The sequence below is a fragment of the Kogia breviceps genome, chromosome 5 (assembly GCF_026419965.1).
Source record: "Kogia breviceps isolate mKogBre1 chromosome 5, mKogBre1 haplotype 1, whole genome shotgun sequence".
In the NCBI taxonomy this organism is placed as follows: Eukaryota; Metazoa; Chordata; class Mammalia; order Artiodactyla; family Physeteridae; genus Kogia; species Kogia breviceps.
Window position 1 is genome coordinate 139,163,935 of NC_081314.1, and position 17,705 is coordinate 139,181,639.

Consider the following 17,705-nt stretch of genomic DNA (forward strand, 5'->3'; position numbering starts at 1 on the left):
TGCAGCATAGCTGGCTTTGATGGGGGAGGAAATGAGGACGAAGCAGAATCCAGGATGGAGGCTGAGGGGTCGGGGCCTCAGGTGTGAACGTCAAGGTCTTCTCGAGACAGCTTGGAAGATCTCTGGAAGAGGACAGGCCTCTCCAGTCTAAGGTTGCCCTGGGTGGGCCGGGGTGTGGGTGCCCCAGGGTCCCACAGTTGAGTGAACACAGACGGCAAGAGGGGAGCAGATACAGACGTGAGGCAGGATATGCTCAGTGGAGACTGCTTCCTCACCATCGAGTTCTGGCTCTGCTACTTTTTAAAAGGGACACACTGGGAAAGAAAGTTTATCCTCTCTGGGACTCAGTTTCCTCACCTGTGAAATGGGAATGAGGATGGCAACTGTACCTAACCTGTGGGATTGTTGCGCGGACAGAATAGCTGCGTGATGGCCTGGCCCAAGGTGGGTATTCAGTGGCACTTGTCAGTGCGGTGGGGCAGTGCAGGGTGGCTTGGGTCGGGGGGGTGGTGTCTCTGATGGATGTGGGAAGATGCTGAGGAAGGGCTTGCTTAGACTGGGGGACAGCTGTGGAAGACTTGGAGGAGATGGAGATGAGGCAGGTGGGCTGGCACATTTGGGGTGGAGGAAGTCGTGGATAACAGAGGGGAAGGAGGGGATCCCTCCAGAAAGCCAGTGATTGACCTCCGGGTACCTCTGGACTGCCTGGAGATTCGCTGTGTGGTTCTGCAATTTCCCCAAGAGGCCAGGTGTCTCAGCCGGGCCAGGTCACTCATTCTCCTGCTCATAGCCGTGTGCTTCTTCTGCCTCCCTCCCAGTGGGGATGGGAGTTTGCCCAGGGGCTCCATCTTGGGCCTTGGGAGTGAGAGTTTCGTTTGGTGGAGAGGTGGGCCAGCAATCAGACTTCAGACATGGCGGAGTGAGCAAGTGGCCACAAGACGCGGTGGTGGGCAAAAAGCTTGTGACGAAGAATCTTGGTGAAGAAGATGTGGTGCGTTATCACAATGGAATATTATTCAGCCATGAAAAAGGGGGAAATTCTGCCATTTGAGGCAACGCAGATGGACACTGAGGGCATTCTACTGAGTGAGGTAAGTCAGACAGAGAAAGATAGATACTCTATGGTCTCACTTATGTGTGGAATCTAACAAAGCCAAAATCATAAAAACAGAGCAGAATGTGGTTACCAGGGGCTGGGGGGCAAGGAATTGACTGGGGAGTTATTACTTAAGGGTACAAACTTGCAACCTATAGTTAAATAAGTCCTAGAGATCTAAGGCACAGCACAGAGATGATAGTCAACTATACTGTATTATAAAGTTCATAGTTGCTAAGAGTCTAGATCCTAATTGTTCCCACCAGAAAAAAAGAAATGCTAATTATGTGATGAGACATGGATGTGAGCTAACACTACTGTGGTCATAAGATCATAATACATAAATGTATCAAATCAACATCATGCACTTTAGGCTAACACAATGTTATGTGTCAATTATATCTCAATACAATTCTTAAAATTTAATTTAATTTAATTTTTAAAAAAAGAATTTGGGCCATGAGGGGTGGTCAGCTAGGGAAGAGGATGAGCTCAGGAGAAGATGATTTTGTAATGTCAGGAAGGAGCCTGTGGGTGGGACAGAGAAGCCGAGAAAGCTGTGAGAGGAAGGTCCTCTGAGGTGAGGGCAGACACTACACAGAGTTTAGTAGAAAGCTGTTGGCCCTGGGGAGAGCGGGCGTGCTGCTCTCCTGAGGCCAGGTGGAAGGAAAAGACGACAGACACGGAGAAGATTCGTTATCAGGGACTGCGAACGGTAGCTGTGTAAACGAAGACAATTCACTTTTCATGACCAGAAAATCCTGGGGTCAAGTTATCAGCCAGGAATGAGAGAATATTAAAAGTTGAAAAACACTAATTTAATGTAAAGCTGTACATTTATCTCTGGTGTCATGGTTCACTGAGTGTTGTTGTATATCATCTCATTTAAATAGAGAGGACAAATCTGAAATACCTGCTGGGGTGAGCCAACTTTGCAGGGCCTGAGTGTTCATAGAAAGTTATGTCCAAAAGGAGAAACTCAGGCAGAGAATCTAGGGCCATCAGAAACTGAGGGCTAAGAGGGTCCTTTCATTTAGAGCTATTAAGGCAAAGAAGTGGTGTGTGGCCATAATCTGAGCCGGTGCTGGTGGGGAGAACTTTTAGGGAGATTCTAATTAATCAGATTAGAGGTTAAAATTCAGAGGTGGTCAAAGTCCAGTCTTTTCAAGGACAAGCAAACTCAATGTACCTCAGTGGCCAGGACTGTTAGTGAAGGATGTAACCCATCATTACCTGGGGTCACAGTGTCCCCGGAAATCCTACTGCACAAAAAAGGCTCAGTGTTCAGGCCCTCAGTTCTCCCGTGTGTCACATGGCACAGATATGCGAGAAGATAGAATCACCAATCCCTTAAAAAGATGATCTCTCTGGGGGAAAGAAAATAGATTATATCAGAGCAAAATCATGCCTGGCCAATTTATTAGAATTTGATATGAAGCTGAGTAGCCTTGTGGATATAATTTATATGGACTTTCAACAAAGCTTTGTCTTGTCAATGGCTACTATGTGATACTGACTTTCTGTGAAATAGGTGAGGATGTAAAGTTATGAAGAGGGATCAGTTTAGGGAATAAATGTGCCCCCTGGAGTTGGGTAGCCTGGTGGCCCAGAGAGGGTGTAATCTCCAGGGCTGCCCAAAACGCTAAATTCTTTGGTGCTAAATCATCAGATCAATGGATAGAGATTCTAGGTACATTTGGTAGGGCCCACCCATAAGCAACACATACACGTTGATCGATCTCTAATAATAGTAACAACAATCTTAACTTTCACAATTATTTCGCACACACCTGCTCTAGGTTAGACCCTGCTCCAGGTGCCTTGTCATTTGTGATCCTAACCCTTACAAGAGCCCCTCAAGGCAGAAACAAATATTCCTAATTTACAGATGAGGAACGGAAGCTTAGAGAGAGCTCCCAGGATTTCTGTTCTTTTGCCAGCGTTTTAAATTGCTAGGGCTGCATACAAAGTACCACAGACCAGGTGGCTTAAACATCAGAAATTTATTGTCTCACAACTCTGGAGGCTGGAAGTCCAAGATCAAGGTGTCAACAGGTGTGGTTTCTTCTGAGGCCTCTCTCCTTGGCTTGTAGATGGCCGCCTTCTGGCTGTGTCCTCACGTGGCCTTTCTTCTGTTTGTGTCTGTGTCCTAATCTTGTCTTATAAGGACACCAGTCAGACAGGATTAGAGCCCACCCTAAAGGTGGCTCACGTCATTTTAACTTAACCACGTCTTTGAAGGCCCCGTCTCCAAGTACAGTCACATTCAGAGGTAGTGGGGGTTAGGGCATCAACATGTGATTTGGGGGGGAAATGCAGTTCGGTCCATAGCCGACAGCAAGTAGAGTGAACTAGGGGAAAATGGGATTAGCATGGCCACGGGGTTCTAGTTAGAGCCCCTCTCGGAAGCAGGGAAGGTGTATTTCCCCTGGGGTAGTTGGGTAGCATGGGGGCAGCAAAGGAATTCCACAGTAAGCTTCCCTAATAGGCTATGAGGGGAAAGCACCTCGCCCTCCCCCCTTCCTACACACCCTCGTTTCCACCGCCAAATCTTGTCTTTCCTCTGGGTCAAAAGTACTGAGTTGCTCTATGCGTTTCCTTCACCCTAGGGTCTAAAATAGAGAGTTATGATGGGAGACTGGGTCACCCCCAAGCCCAGCTCAGGGCCAAGTCAGAGCCGTTGGAGAGTTGCCCCAAAGACAGCCTTATTCCATAGCACACAGTTGAGATGGAGTGTGTGGCATGGGGTTGAGGTTACTGGAATTCTCTTCCAGGCTGACTTCCATGCAAAAGCCTGCATTTTCTCTGCCTTCAATTTGTAGCAAAGTAAACAATTTGTAGCAAGTAAACAGGGTGCCGATGTGGACCGGGCTTCAAAGAGGCCTTTTGTTCTAAAGGATATTTTAAAATTCTTCATTAGTTATAAAAGCTATTTTAAAGCTCTTTCCCAGATACCCAAATACCAAGAAGAAGAAGAAGGAGAAGGAGAAGGAGAAGGAGAAGAAGAAGAAGAAGAAGAAAGAAGATGAAAGAAGAAGAAGAAAGAAGAAGAAAGAAGAAGAAAGAAGAAGAAAGAAGAAGAAGAAGAAGAAGAAGAAGAAGAAGAAGAAGAAGAAGAAGAAGAAGAAGAAGAAGAAGAAGAAGAAGAAGAAGAAAGAAGAAGAAAGAAGAAGAAGAAAGAAGAAGAAGAAGAAGAAGAAGAAGAAGAAGAAGAAGAAGAAGAAGAAGAAGAAGAAGAAGGAGAAGGAGAAGGAGAAGGAGAAGGAGAAGGAGAAGGAGAAGGAGAAGGAAGAAGAAGAAAGAAGAAGGAAGAAGGAAGAAGAAAGAAGAAGAAGAAGAAGAAGAAGAAGAAGAAGAAACAAACTCACAAAACTTTTGAATAAGAAGGAATGGTCATTTGTAGCCCCGACTTCTAGTCGGTCAAGCAGGCAGGGTTTACAGGGCCCTTTTGGTGTCCAGTCCTGTACGAGGCTCAGAGAGAGATGAAGACCAGGAAGATGAGCCTTGTGCTGTGAGGGGAAAGGGGGTGACGATGGTGAGCGATTGGAAACTGGCTGCAGAGGACAGCACGACCCTCCCAAGTTCGCAGCCCTGCTTGGGAGGAATCTGAAGGACGCAGCGCTGCACAGCTCCACGGGGCGCCCTTCACCCCGGCAAAGCTCAGCTATTTGTCTCGACTGCAGCGTGAGGGGTACCCCTGCAGGGGGGCAAAACCGAGGTACACCTGGGCCAGGCGCCAGGCAGGCGGGCTGGGGCGGGAGGGGAAGCAGGGCTGGGCGGGGGGACGCCTCGGGGAGGGGCCGGGACCTGAAGGAGAGGGTGTAAGAAGCCTGCGCAGGGTAGCCACTGCCCGCGGCCTCCCTCGGGACACAGGAGAAGCCCTAGCTCGGCTACTACCGAGTCCTCAATATGGCACCAAAATGCTTCGTCCTCCACCGCCCGGGCACCTCGAGAGTGGCAGCTCGCGTCCCGTCCCCCAGGGCCCAGCAGGCCACCCCGGCCCGCGCGCGCGCACCCGCGCACCCGCGCACGCGCGCATCGGTCTTTCCGGAGGCTGCCGCAGGCTCTTCCGTGGAGGGGGCGGAACAGCTCTCCGGCTCTAAGAGGCGGGCTGCCCACGGCGGAATCACTACCTCTCCACAAACGCCGCCGAGAGGCTCCCGCAGCCCTGCTGCCCGCGGCCTGGTCACGATGGAAGGCACATCAGAGTCCCCCAGGTCGCACCGACCCCTCCTCACACAGACGAGGACGCTGAGACCCAGCGAAGGAGGCCGACGCACACGGCGCCGTGTGACGTGAAGTGGGCTGTGTCACTGTGACTCTTGCGCCCTCCTGCTCTGGCTGATTCCTCAGTTTCCACAGTGAGAACTGTGACCCTTTCCGTGATGGCATTTTCTCCCACTATCACGTCGATACACTGATATTGAATACTCGACCTGTGATCAGGGCAAGGACAGTTGCATCGGATCCTGGCCTAGGAGCAGATTTGGACTGGGGAGGAGGGAGGACCCTAAGCTGTTCTTGGTGGTGGTGGAGAGGGGGCCGGGGACGGCCAGGAAGGTGGGCAAGAAGCAGCGAGAAGGCAGAGAGGAGCCAGTCTGCACGCTACACAGTATTGCCTCCATCTGGCCTGGCTTGCACGGTCTGAATGATTGTGATATTATCCAGAAAACTTAGGATGCTGACCAAAGACTTCTCCAGATGCTCAGAAGTTGTACTTCCAAGCATAATTCTTGGCTCTCCAAGAACCACAAGTAATTGATGGCAACCTCCCACCCTCCTTTTCCACATCCTCTTCTTTCCAGCTCCTAGACGGGTAGATTTTCTTGTTCGCAGGCTCATTCGTTCCAGGCTTTGCAGCAAGCTCAGATTTGACAAATGCAAGCACGGTGTGGTCACCTTCATCTGTGTTCACCTGGCCTTCGTTAGGGCCGTCAGAGGAGGCCAGTGCCTGGTTTTGTGATTAGCGGTTCCCCCTCCACGTGGGCTTGAAAGCTCTAGGCGGCCTCTTGTTTGCATGAAGGCCTCGGAGGACAATGCCAGGCTCAGATCCACGTTTTCCACACATGCGTGATGGCATTCAAAGCCTGGCAGTGCCAACAGGCACATTTCTTGACTGGCTTTGTTTCTCGTGGGTTCAGGTGGAACGGTAAGGTATTTTTTCTGCCAGGAATGTCAACGTGTGGTTGGGAAGTTGGCAGTTTTCTCTAAGGAGGTAGGGAAGTCGATTGGTAAATGCCTGGGTGCCCGGTGCCAACAGCCAGAAAGGTGGTTTCAGTATTTCTCATTCTTAGAGAAGCAAGGTGGTATGCCCTAAGGGGTAGGGTGGGCTGACACAAGGAGTTTTCCTGGGGGGCTTGTGATGCCTCTTGCTAGCAGCCAGGCTGTTGTTAAGCCCTGCTTCATGCATTCTCCTAGGCCAAGTTGGGGCTGGGGTGAGGGTGGGGTACGGGTGCTCTGGAATTCGTCTTTCATTTCTGCAGCTGGGAGAACGCTTGGCCTCTGCCAAAGCCTTTTGTCCCATTTTTCTCTTGCTTCATTGGGACATTTCCGGAATGAAATATATTCAACTAGTCCTCAGCTTCAGGAGGTAATTGAATATCCAAATGCTGGTCCTTCCATTGTCCGATGACCAGAACCAGCTGAAACACTCAATTTTGCAAAGCAGTCATGCTCCAGCCATTTCCCCAATTATCTCTTCCAATTATAATGTCTTCACATCCTCTTCTTATTGAGGTGTTTGGGGCCCCTATGGATTCTGAGAATTCTTAGGATAAATTCCACTCTTCACGCACCAGGGGCATTAGACAAAGTCGCCTTCTCTTAGGGTGTTTTGTTCTACTGTGCTTCGACATGGATTCCAAAGTCTGCATCTTACCGAAGACAGGCTATCGTTGTAATTATTATTTTGAAATGGGCACATTGCTGAGCTCCTGGATCTGAGCCTGAAGATGAACATGGGTACTCAGGGGCCTTGAAACCCATCCTTGCAGCTCGCCGACCCTTGCAGGCCTGTCAGAACAGTGCCAGACGAAGCGGAAAGCTGGCAATCCCTCCCCGGGCCAACACTTTGGGGCTTTTGTCAATTGGGCAGGCGTGCAAATCCTTGGAGATACTCTCCATGGAAAGCCTGTTTCTTTATGTCCTTTGGCTCGGACCTTGGCCAGTGTTGGCAACGTGGCCTTGAGCTGCCCTGAGTTACCTTGACATTTCTTCATTTGGGCCTCTGCACTCTAGGCTCCAACTTGACTGCTTATCTCAGGGAGCAGGAAGGAGGGGTGACCCATGGTCTGGTTTCTTGGCCTCTGGAATTGAGAAGAAGCTTTGGGGTTAGGAAGAGTCCAGTTTCTGACAAGACAGGTGGAACGGGAATCCGAGAGGTAGGCTTTAGAATGACCAAATGGGGAGGGAAGATGGCGAAGAAGCAGGGAGTCTGCGTTCGTTACCCTGTGCTAAAGGTGTATCTGGTGTCACTCAGGGTTACTGAACACCTGGGGAATTGTATCCTTGTACCTAGCCAGGTACCCCCTGACATGCAAATGCGTTAGCTCTGCAGCCGTATATGATGCTTTGTCCAGCGTGGCGGCCGTCCGGCCTCACTGAGTTATCACTCACAAGCTGTCGCCTGGCAGATCCTGGCACTGCAGGGGTGGTGGCCGTCCACAGTTCCTCCTGTAGGGGACCCCCTCTCCATTCCTGCCTGCCCCTTCTGGCTTCCCTCAAAGCTTTCTATATCCCCGTCTCTCTCCCCTTACCAGAAGGGCACCGGAGAAAAAGGGGGAAAGCCCCCTATTTGGGGAGTTCCCTCTTTTAGTTCCTTCTTAGGTTCTTAACCTCGAGCAGTCCCTTGCCCCACCTGGGTGACACTGTTTCAAGGTGCCCTGCCTTGGGGGCCTGATTTCATTGTCTTTGGAAAACAAGCCCAAGAGGAGGGGCGAAATTCAAATATAGAACGTGTTCCTGAAGATAAGGGAATCCTCACATCCATTGTGACTGGGATAATAGGGGGACTTATGTGGAAGGTGGGTGCAAAGTGAGGGGAAGGGAGCTGGGGTGCGCGGGGGTTAAGGGAGGCCAAGTCAGCCATCCTGTCTCAGAAGAACCTCAGCTGGGTCACAGGAAGTGCCTTTCTAGGGTTGTCATGGAAACCTCAGGGCTATAGTGTCAGGTCACGTTTTTTTTTTTTTTAACAGCGACCCTAGGTCGGCAGATGGAAGAAATGTGCATGATCTTTTGCAGTCTCACCACTTCCCCTTAGAATCAGCAAAGTACAAAGGCCCAGAGGCTCAACCCAAGGAATAAACTCAGCTCACTCCTGACTTCTGCTACTTGAGTGTAGGACTCATACCTACTCATCACTGCATTTCACAGTCAAGTACAGTTCCAGGCTCAAAGTAAAGGCACAAGAAGTACTTGGTGGTCTGAAGGAGCCCAGGCTGGCCAGGGCCCAAGTATGAGGAGAAAAACCAAAAAAATTAAAATAATTGGGAATTGGATCCAGAGCCATGCATGTCTTTAGATGCTGGGTTAAGAGGGTCTATAGACAAATGAGAATCATGAGAAGGCATTAAAATATTTTTCTTTGTCAATTTTCAAATAACGAGTACTCATTTTTATTAGTGAAACGATGCAAAGATATAGCAAGAAAACGTGGTCTCTCCCTTCATTCCTCTCATTCTCTTTCATCTTGGTAAACAATTTTCTTTATCCTTAGAATTCCAAGGTTTCACCAAGTTATATCTAGGTGTGTGTCTTTGAAAAAAATAATCCTGTCTGGAACTTGGGCCTTTCAATCTACAGTCTTCAATCTTGTGTCAGATCATGGAAAATCTCTTCTGTTACTTAACTATTACTTCTCCTTCATCATCTGTCCTCTCCCCCGATCCCAACTTCTGAAACTTCTACTGTTTGAATGTCATCTCTCTTGTTTGGTCCTCTTAGTCTCTTACTGGTCCCTCTTGGTTTCCGTCCCTTTGTGTTTTCATATCATAAGCTATTTCTTTCCCTTGATCTTCTAGACCTCTAATTCACTACTCAATCATCCTCTTTTCAGTTTATTTCCCAAGTTTTAAAATAAAGAATAGTTTTCTTCTAGTTCCAGGAAGTCCATTTCTCAGACTCTAATCATATTCTCTGAGCATCCTCATTACTTGTTCATTCAAGCTCTTTCATCAGTCTTCCTCAAATGGGGGCCTTTGGGGCTAAAGTCTTGGTCTTCCTATACCTCATCACAGAGACTCTGAAATGCTCCTGATTTTGTAGCCCACTGGCAGGTGGATCAGGACAAGAGCATCTGTCAAGCAATAGCAAAACAAGGGAAGGTTCAGCAGTTTCTGCTCATAGGAGCCAGCAATAAGCCAATTGCTCAACCAATTCTCTGTATCTGAGCAGGCCATCCTCTCTTTGAGCTCCTGGGATCAAGGTCTAGATCTTAAAGAAGATGAAGGGATGGGAAGAGCCCAGGTGGGAGAATTAGCTCCAAGGAGGAAGGGAATATACCTTATTCTGACCTGCAGGACTGGCTGGAGGGGTTAGGCCCTTGTCATTTTGTGAGCAGTAAGTTAAGGGAGTTCATGGTCAGTGGTAGAGATGGGCTTGTGGTGGCCATGTTCCTCTGATTCAAAGAGAAACAGCCACTGAGCTGTGTCCTTCAAGCTCCCAGGGCTTTTATCTCTCACAGGCACCCCAAGCAATCGATGGCTTGAGTACCGTCTCCTCATCTAGCATGTTGTCAGGTGCTGTGAGGCGTGAAGGACAATCAGATGGCAGAGTTCCCACCCCGAGACACTTCCCCTGTCCCTCAAGGACTGGCTTATCCGCCACCTCCTGAATTCACCCTCGTCTGAGGCACCGGGATGCTGTTGCGCCACCTGCCCCGTCTCTGCTGCTCTGGGAGGATGCTGCAGCTGCCCTGGGGGCAGTTCATCTGTGCAGACACCCTGATGTGGAGTGCTTTGGCAGGAAGGTCCCGAGGCTTTAGCTTTCCTGAGCTGTCTTCGGGTTAGGTGAAGGTGGTGAAAGCGAGACTAGGGAGAGGTCAATGATCTGGCTAGGGTAGAACGGGGGAGTCACAGCCAGACCTCAAAGGGGAGACCAAGTTTCCAGAAGCAGGTGGCTTTTGGTGGGGCCGAGACTTGAAGACTGACCACATGGCCCCAGCCTTTGGCCACCATTTCCAGCAGGGTAAGGCTCAACTAGCAGAAAAGGGACATGGCCCAGGAGTCCAGTGGAAGCAGAAGTCACCACACCAAGTGTGCTGAGATGTCCCCTCTGCCTTAAGGTTTCCAAACCATCACCACCCCATACTCTGAGAGGCCGTGGCTACCTTGGGACCAGGGAAGAGAAATCTCAGAGATTTGGAATTTGAGTTTGTTTTGTTTCTTCCTAGAAAGACAGAGCATAAATGAAAGGACTGTTTAAATTTGAGCATCTAAATTATAAAGCAGATTAGATTAAAAATTAATCTTTTCCCTATTAGCTAGCAGTAAAGACCCAAAAGGAAGACAGACCATAGACAAAGTAAAGGAACTCGTTTTATTCCCTGCACATTCAGGTTGTACAGGGAATTTGGATACATGTGCACAAGCACACGCATATATTTTCAAGTCTTTTGATTCTCTTTCCTAACCCCGTTGGTTAGAAAATGACCTAAAATTCATAGGAGAAACCACAAAAAGACAAACAACCTGATTTAAAAATAAGTAAAGGACTTGAATAGACATTTCTCCAAAGAAGAGATATAAATGACCAAGAAGCACATGAAAAGTTGCTCAATGTGATTAGTCATTAGGGAAATGCAAATCAAAACCACAATGAGATACCATTTCAAACTCACTAGGATGGCCAAGATTTTTTTTTTTTTTTTTTTTTGCTGTACACGGGCCTCTCACTGTTGTGGCCTCTCCCATTGCGGAGCACAGGCTCTGGACGCGCAGGTTCAGCGGCCATGGCTCACGGGCCCAGCTGCTCCGCGGCGTGTGGGATCTTCCCGGACCGGGGCATGAACCCGTATCCCCTGCATTGGCAGGCGGACTCTCAACCATTGTGCCACTAGGGAAGACCCAAGATTTTTTAAAAAGGGGTAAATGATAAGCGTTGGTGAGGATGTGGAAAAATTAGAACCTTCATACATTGCTGATTGAAATGTAAAATGGTGCGGCCACTGTGGAAAATAGATAATTTCTCAATAAGTTAAATATAGAATTACATACCACCCAACAATTCCACTCCTAGGTATATAAACCCCCAAACTGAAAACAGGTGTTCAAACAAAAACTTGCTCACAAATGTTCATACACAACAGCCCAAATGTCGAAAGAATGTCAATCAACAGATGAGGAGATTAACCAAATATAGTATATCCACACAATGGAATACTATTTAGCCATGAAAAGAATGAAATACTAATATATGTTGAAACATGAATGAACCTTGAAAAGATTATGCTAAGTGAAGAAACCAGACACAAAAGACCACATATTGTATGATTCTATTTAGTTAAATAATCAGAGTAGGCAAATCTAGAGACACAGAACTTGGTTTCCAGGGAGGGAGGAATAGAGAGGGACCATTTATTGGGTACAGGGTTCCCATTCGGGGTGCTGAAAAAGTTCTGGGACTAGATCATGGTGATTGTTGCACAACATTGTAGAGATGCTTAATGCCACTGAATTATACACTTCAAAATAGTATATTTTATGTTATGTGTATTTTAGCACAATTTTTAAAAATCCATAGGAGTGGTATTATAGCTGAAATATCTACCCCATACTGATAATAGCCTGTATCCCCTGGGTGCTGACTCCACACTGGGCATTTTATCGATACATAGACGATCTCATTTTGTCCTCAGAGCAACCCTAGGAGGTGGTATCATTAGTCCTATTTTGCAGGTGAGGAAGCAGATTTAGAGAGCTGAAGTGGCCACCCGAGATCCCAAGCAGTTAGCCCTCCCGCCATACAGCAAGGTGAGAGAGAGGGAGGGGCTGCCGGGGTCTCCCTCCTTCTTAAAGCAGTAGGTCAGCGCTCAGGACACAGCATCCAACTTGCGAGGGCAGAGGAAGCTCCTCTCTGACCTTGGGCTGAGAAGGCGGGGGCACCACTGTAACTGCTTCAGGCTTTGGTCTCTAATGTAGTGAACAACAGGGATGGAGGAAGGAATCTAGAAGAAGACACGTCCCGAAGCCCAAGGATCATCACCCAGGAAGGAATAGTTGGTGTTGCCTGGATCCTGAACGAAAGACCTTCTGCTCTGGGAAGAATGTGGGCCTGACCCCAAGGGAAGCCACTTCTTTAATGTTTCCTAACCCTGAGGGCCAGAGTTGTCTCACGCCAGCGCTACACTTTAGTTTCCTATGAAAAGGGGGGCAAACAGGCCTGTTGAGAAAGAGTGAGGGAGAAACATATGGCGGGAATCCCTGAGGATTGGGGCAGTTGTCTCCAAGAAAGCACTTTAGGATGGCGGCTGCTCTGTCCTGCCACAACAGACTGGAAGCAAAATCTCCAGTTGAAGGACAAGCTTCAAGTGCAGGTGCAGTGACTAAAAAGACGTGCCCTTGGCATTGGCTGACCCAGCCATGGGCCACTGTGCTTTGGTCTCCAGTGAAATCCTGTGCAGTGTCCCCCTCACCAAGGATCATCACCAGAGGCCACTCTCTGGAGAGCAGTGATAAGGCTTCTCTGTTTGGGCAGGAATTGGCATCAAAGCCACAGTCCTGTCGTTGGACATGACTGGATTCCTGTCCTTGCAGAAACTTTGGTGCGATTGTAACTTTGGCCTCTTCTGAGTTACTAAAATAGAAGCAGCGAGGATTTTTCAGCTCTCATGCCAACGCCTATTCATTTCTAGTGGCTTCCTGGGGTAAAATGTTGAGAAGGATTCTGAGTCCATGTCTAAGGCTCAGTAGGAAAGATAACCACTATTGATTAGTGATGTCTGCAGTGGGACAATAGCAGAAGTATCGTAGTGGAGGCTGGTTCGTGTCCTGCAGCTCCTGTCCAGTTGTTAAATGGTGGCTCAGTTGTGGGCTGAGATGAGCATCGCTATTATCACAAGTATTCCTGTAGAAGGTTACCAAGGCATTCATGCTGTGGAAAAATCTTTGGAGGTGATGCTCACTCCCTTCCATCCAAGGAACCAAATTCCCAGAAAGGTTCCTTTCTTCTCCATTATCTGAGCCCCTGAGAAGAGCAGCAGTCAAGGGCTATTTCCTCCTCTTTCCCCAAGGAGCAAGCTGATCGGGGGCCAGCAAGGGCCTCTTTCTCCAAGGCCGTTCTGGAGCTCTATGTTTGCCCAGGGCAGCTACAGCCTCATGGTTTGTTTCTCGTCATGGAAAGCTGAAACTTCTCAGAGCCCAAGCTAAATACTGGCTACGGCAGAACATCCAGGTTTGGGTGGTGTTTTTTTTCCATGAACCCCTGCTGAATTGAAACCCAGAAGCCAGCGGCTCACCTGCCAATTATTACAGTTAATTCTGCGCAAGCCTGACTTGGGAACTGAGACAGAGGGTTCTGTTTGCTGCTGGGGTGCACAGCACGGGTGGGAGGGGCTGTGGCCACAGGGCTGTGAATGCTCCGTGTGTGCTCGAGCTAGTCCTGGAAGCTGCGGCGCCCTCCCTTGCGCCGGGAGTCTGGCATCCAAGTGTGACTTCAGAGGGGCCTCCTTCTCCTTGAGTCTGCCTCTGAGACCAGAGATGTTGACGGTCAAGAACTTTTCATCCTCCTGCTCCATGGCATGGCCACCCACTCCCCCTTCAGAACTCAGTGAAGAACACTTGTGTTTATTTTTTCCAAAGGGAAAGAGAAAACGACGTTCAGGTTATAACTCTGGGGGCTTTCTGTTGCCTTTTCTCCTCTGACCCATTGCCTTATGAGATCCTGTTAATTTGGGCAGAGAACAGCTACCCTTTGTTCCCCAGAAGCACCTTTCATGGTGGGCCATGGGCAAGTTCCAGCTTGGTCTCGCCTCATGGTGACCTCAATTCTGGCTGCTTCAAGGCTCTCCTAAGTTCCTTCAGGCCTGCTTTGGTTGATTCATTAGTTTATCCAGTCATCAGCTCATTTGTTCATTTGTTCCTAGCAAACCAGAAAACTGGGCCGGGCATCTGGATGACAGTAGAGAGGGAGGTGGATTTCCTGCTCTCCGGGAGTGAAGTGGGAAAGCAGAGAGTAAGCAAAAGTAATTACAGGACCGAGTACCACGTGGCCGGTGCTGGGGGGATGCACAGGGATAAAACCCCGCTCTGACTCTCAGTAGGTGATGCTTTGGCAGTACCCAGCATGGTACCCGGTGGTGCAAACCTATAAGAAGGAGACATAACCTAGACCATGGGGAGGTGCCGTCGGGAAATGGTCCCTAACTTCCTCGGCACTTAGGTGGACAGCTGAACAGCGAGTTGGGTGAAGCAGAGAGTGGACCTGGGTGGTGGGACAGCAGGTCTCAGGAGAGGAAACTGTGTGCAAAGGCCCCCAAAGCCCATGGCTCCTTCCAACAGCTGAAGTCTACAGAGGCTGGAGCACGAAGGAGAACAGTGGTAGTCCTGAGCGAGGTGAGCTGCAGCGAGAAGCAGGGCAGCCATGCCCGGCCTTGTGGGCCATGAGAACGGGGCCTCCTTCTTCAGGACACAGGGAGTCGATGGGGTGAATTGCAGCAGAATTCACAGCGCCACTGGCCCTGCTCTCGTCCTATAGCCCCTGGATGTTGTCTTTCCCTGACTCAGCAAGATAAGCCATTGACCAACGTGGCTGCCTGTGTTGGAGACTATGCCAGGGCCAAGGCTGGTGTAAAGATGATGAGATACAGACCCTGATTCCAAGGAGCTCACCTATGAGTGGGGTGGATGGACCTGGAGGTGGGTGACCTCATCACCCAGAGGAGGGAGCCATGACTTCTTCCAGGTGGGGAGGGGTTGGAGGACGTCTGGAGAGGAAATGAGACTTGAATGAGTCTTGTGGAGGAAGCCAGTCCAGTCCTGCGACCAGGGGTCCTGAGGTAGGAAGGCCATGGTGACTTTGAGAGCAGGCTTCGGAGGGAATGTTAAATTGGGCTGTCTCCTTACCCTAGAACATTCGAGCCTCCCGACTGACCCAGGCGGTGGGTGGCTGATTGGAACCATATGTTGGAACAAGTCTTCTCTTGTTGGTGCAGGAGGGGGACTTCATTCCAAACACAGTGTTGAGAAAGGAGCTGGCTGGGAGGGGCAGTGCTGGGCTGGTCCCTCTTGGATGAAGAGCTCCATCCTCTGTGATGGACAGGAAACCAAGGATCCCAGGTTATGACTTCTCCCTTGCATTTTGGACGTGCTGACCCTGGGAGATTTCTAGACCAGAAAAGTCATCTTTAAAAACCTCATACCTGCCCAGGGTCCCAGGGGATCCTGTGCCCTGTGCTGCCTTCTGGTCTCAGCTGCAGTAAATGTCTCCCGACCGAGACCCAACTCCCAGTAGCCACCTTAATCACACGGTATAAGCGTCTATTTTAGCTACATAAACACAGTTGTCTACATTTGGACTCCGGGGCTGGCTGCAGGAATTTGTAAACAGCATGGTGTACGTGTTTCACAGAAAGTTGCCAGGACGTGCTCCTTTCCTGCTGCTGTTGTGCAGTTTTCCCTTTTATAGAGAGTCTGGCTGGGAAAGAGAGACAGAACTTATTTGGGAACAGTGGGCAATCTCTCAGGCAAATTCCTGTCTCCCACTCCTGCAACCACTACCTCCTCTTCTGAAATGTTGAGGTCTGGTGGGGAATTAAGGCTGCTCCTGAGTTATGAGTCCCTTGTAAATACTGGCTTCTCACAAATATACATATAAACCTCATGAAAAAAACACATTTGGGGAGATTTTATTCTCGGAAGGGTAACAAGGAATTCTGAAGTTTGAGGCAGGTTCTAAAAAAATGCTGGACACTGCTGTCTCTATCAGGGCCAAGACCCCGTGTCACGTCACGACATCCCCTTTGCTACTCCCACCTAAGAGCTTTCTTCGGTTTCAAGCGGGGGCTGCTAACGTTCTAGAATGAAGGTGTGCTTGGAGCCACAGAGAACTGGTAGCCTCCAGGGGAAGAGAGGCATTCATTCTTTTCCTTCATTTAACAGTCATTAATGAAGCATCTATCTGGATTAGATGCTGTATTCCTCACTGTGGACCTTGGAAGATGTCTAACACCGACCATCGGCAACAGAAAACTTCAGTGAAAGGTGGGAACATTAAGAGTCACGTAGATGGGGCTTCCCTGGTGGCGCAGTGTTAAGAATCTGCCTGCCAAGTCAGGGGACATGGGTTCGAGCCCTGGTCCGGGAAGATCCCACGAGCCTCGGAGCAACTAAGCCTGTGTGCCACAACTACTGAGCCTGCATGCCACAACTACTGAGCTCATGTGCCACAACTACTGGAGCCTGTGCGCCTAGAGCCCGCGCTCCACAACAAGAGAAGCCACCTCAATGAGAAGCCCGCGCACCGCAACGAAGAGTAGCCCCCACTCGCCGCAAGTAGAGAAAGCCCGTGCACAGCAACGAAGACCCAACGCAGCCAAAAATAAAATAAATAAATAAATACATTTTTTTTAAAAAAAAAGGGCTGTGCCACTTTGCACCCTCACAAACAACATATGAGAATATCTATTTTAAAAAAGAGTCATGTAGATGGATTTAGTATGGCAAAGGGAGTTGAGGTTTATTTAACACACACACGTTTGCTGAATGAATGAGTGAATGAGTAATAGGTCTGTGACTGAGACCGAAGCCTGCTACAGTGGTTGGAATTGAATCCTAATCTTAATTTCATTGCAAGTTAACTTTTACTAAAACTTACAGCTAGAGTCCCAAACTGTCCCTTTCAGGCTGGAGCTCAGAGGGTCCCCAGGAGGCAGGATGGAAAAGAATTCCCAGGCAAACCAGCACAAATTGGTCACCCTACTCAAAACTTCAAAGAAAAGAGAACTAGGAAGAAGAAGAGCTCCTGGAGAGGAAATATCTGAACTGGGAAAAATGGGAGGTCGTTGGGAAATGCAGCATATATGTAGCAGTTGTATTTCTCCTTTCATGTTTTAGGAGAACAAAGAAGCAGAAAGTAATTTATCCACATAGAAAGAAACAGGGAAATTAGTAGGTTAGGAGGAATTGGGCATTGACAAGCAAAACAAGAGAGCTTCAGTTCTTAAAATATTCTCAAACAAGCTCCACAGTAAACAAAGCTACAGATAGGTTTTAATTTCATCTCCACAGAAAACTGCAGAGAAATCATGGCTTTTAATCACTCAAAATGCTGTACGTGTCTGCAACAGTTACCTATGTCTCAGGAGCATTCATATAAGGAAAAGTTGTAGTTAAAATAAGCAGCAATTTAAAACAATTAATGTTTAGCGTGAACGTTCTGTCTTCTACCTAGATGCTGTATTTCTTCACTTTCTGCTGTAAAGTGTAACCCTTTTAGAAAGATGTGTGGATGTTCATTTTTAGTGATTTGATTTTTAAGAAAGCAAGGATGTCTGCTCTTTTAATAAAGAGCTTAATGTGCTAGAAATACTATAGTTGAGTGGGAAGCACAGGATATGAGAATCAGCGGAGGGCTTCTGGGAAAAGTCCAGCTGGTCCACGCAATGAAAAAAGTTCAG

General features: G+C 48.6%; 1 protein-coding gene across 2 annotated transcripts in view; it reads left to right on the forward strand.

Moving 5' to 3' along the window:
• Window positions 1-17,705, forward strand: part of KCNE2 (potassium voltage-gated channel subfamily E regulatory subunit 2) — a 171,419-nt gene that overhangs the window by 137,123 nt on the left and 16,591 nt on the right. The window contains exon 1 of one of the 2 annotated variants that reach the window (XM_067035043.1): window positions 379-444. The exons of the other annotated variant lie outside the window; for it this stretch is intronic. Coding sequence (XP_066891144.1) covers window positions 430-444 — 15 coding nt within the window. The 5' untranslated portion in view covers window positions 379-429. Of the gene's footprint in view, window positions 1-378; window positions 445-17,705 lie in introns of those variants that run through there. 2 annotated transcript variants of the gene reach the window in all.